Source organism: Octodon degus, unplaced genomic scaffold (assembly GCF_000260255.1).
Source record: "Octodon degus isolate 3935 unplaced genomic scaffold, OctDeg1.0 scaffold00090, whole genome shotgun sequence".
NCBI classification, from domain to species: domain Eukaryota; kingdom Metazoa; phylum Chordata; class Mammalia; order Rodentia; family Octodontidae; genus Octodon; species Octodon degus.
This window is the reverse complement of record NW_004524666.1, coordinates 8,499,164-8,500,833: the sequence shown is the minus strand read 5'-3', so window position 1 is coordinate 8,500,833 and position 1,670 is coordinate 8,499,164. Positions and strand designations below refer to the sequence as shown.

The window sequence follows — 1,670 nt, the reverse complement described above, 5'->3', positions numbered from 1 at the left end:
TCTCACTTCTCACCTTTTTCCTTCTCGATATAGTGGCTGCCCACAAGGAGTAGCTCTGCCTCTAGTTCCTTCAGATCGCTCAGGGCTTCATCATACATGACATAGGCCCCTTGCTGGTCCTGGGTATGCATGTAGCCAGCTCCTAGGCTGTAGTAGTCATCCTGGTTCTCCACTTCTGAGAACTCCATGAATTGAGTGCTGTAGACCTGAGGAAAGAAAATCAAGCCCAGAAGTTACTAGAAAATGAAAAGCTGTATTTTTCCAGCCTAAATGGACCAGGCAGCAGAATTCTCATGCAGAGTGGGCTATCAACACAGAGCTGATGTTCTAAATGTGTATTAAAAAAAACAGTACACACAGAAAAATATATGGCAGAGAGTGGTGGTAAGGAGAGGTAGTTTCTGAGGCAGATAATTAGCTGATGAATTCGTTTCTCTGATGAAACTAGAGATGTGCAGCTGATAGAGCCTCCTGCTAAAGGCAGTCTCTGGAGTCAAGAGTGCTGACTCCAGTTCTGACTGCCAGGATTTCACCCAGGGGAGCCACCTGGCTACAGTTAGCTCCCATTCCCTCAGCCCTCACATGGGGAAAGTGTGAACATACATCACAATAGTTGTGGGGAGGATGTGACACAGCGCAGGCGACCCACTTGGGATCAGGAACATTCGCTATTAAAAATGTTTTTGTTGAATTCTATAGGTACTTCTAAAATGCATCAGCACAGCCTTGTGTACCGAGCTGAACAGTATGTCCTAAAATCCAAGTCTACCAAGAACCTGGGAATGAGACTTTTTTTTTTTTTTTTAGTACCGGGGATTGAACTCAGGCCCTTGCACTTGCCAGGCAAGCACTTACTCTACTGAGCTATCTCCCAGGCCCTGGGAATGAGACCTTACGGGCTGTAATTTTTTTGTAGATATAATCAAATTGAGACAAGTGCCTTATAAGTGAGGAAAATTTGGAGGCACACTTAGGGGTGAGACAGGTGGACACAAGCTACGTGAGGCAGCTGTAGGCCAACAAGTGCCACAGACTGGGAAGGACTGACAGCAGCTAGCAGGAGCTGAGAGGAAAGGAAGGATCTCCTCTAGAGCCTTCAGACACCTGGGTCTCCCGACACCTGGGCTTCGCACTTGCCGCCTTCAGCTCTGGGAGAAAATAAGTTACTCACTTTGTGGTACTCTTACAGCAGCCCCAGGAAAGGCCTCCCAAGAAGGGGTATTTCAGTCAGGATATTTTTCTTGGATACCTGAGAGCTTACTGCTCCTTAAGAATTGTTATGCTAATAATTCTTGCTCCCTCCTGTGCCTGGTGACCCAATCACTCCCAGCTGCTCCTCTTCACGTCTCTTCCCTCGTTCCCAGAACTCCTCCTGCTCTTCTTCTCTCAGGCATTGCCCTTGCTTTGAATCCCATACCTCCCTCCTTGGAAGCATCCCCTGCCTTTGTTCATCTTCCCAACAACCACTGAAACAAGTTCAATTCCTCATGTCTATAAACATCCTCGTGCACTTCCCCAGTGTCTGTCTGTCTCTCTCTCTCTCCTGGTCTAACCACTCAAGATGTAATCTATGCTGTCCGTCTCCATTTCCTGCTTTGGCTGCTGGCCCCATCCAGCCACCTAAACCTCTCTCCAAAGGGGATACAGATGAATGTCCATTTTGTATCTGT

The 1,670-nt window shown here is 47.4% G+C and overlaps 1 protein-coding gene across 1 annotated transcript in view; it reads right to left on the bottom strand.

Annotated features, from left to right (window-relative positions):
• The window catches only part of Ccdc162p, a 252,570-nt gene that overhangs the window by 151,907 nt on the left and 98,993 nt on the right, over window positions 1-1,670 (bottom strand). Inside the window, exon 16 of the mRNA XM_023722322.1 lies at window positions 14-206. Coding sequence (XP_023578090.1) covers window positions 14-206 — 193 coding nt within the window. The remainder of the gene's footprint in view (window positions 1-13; window positions 207-1,670) is intronic.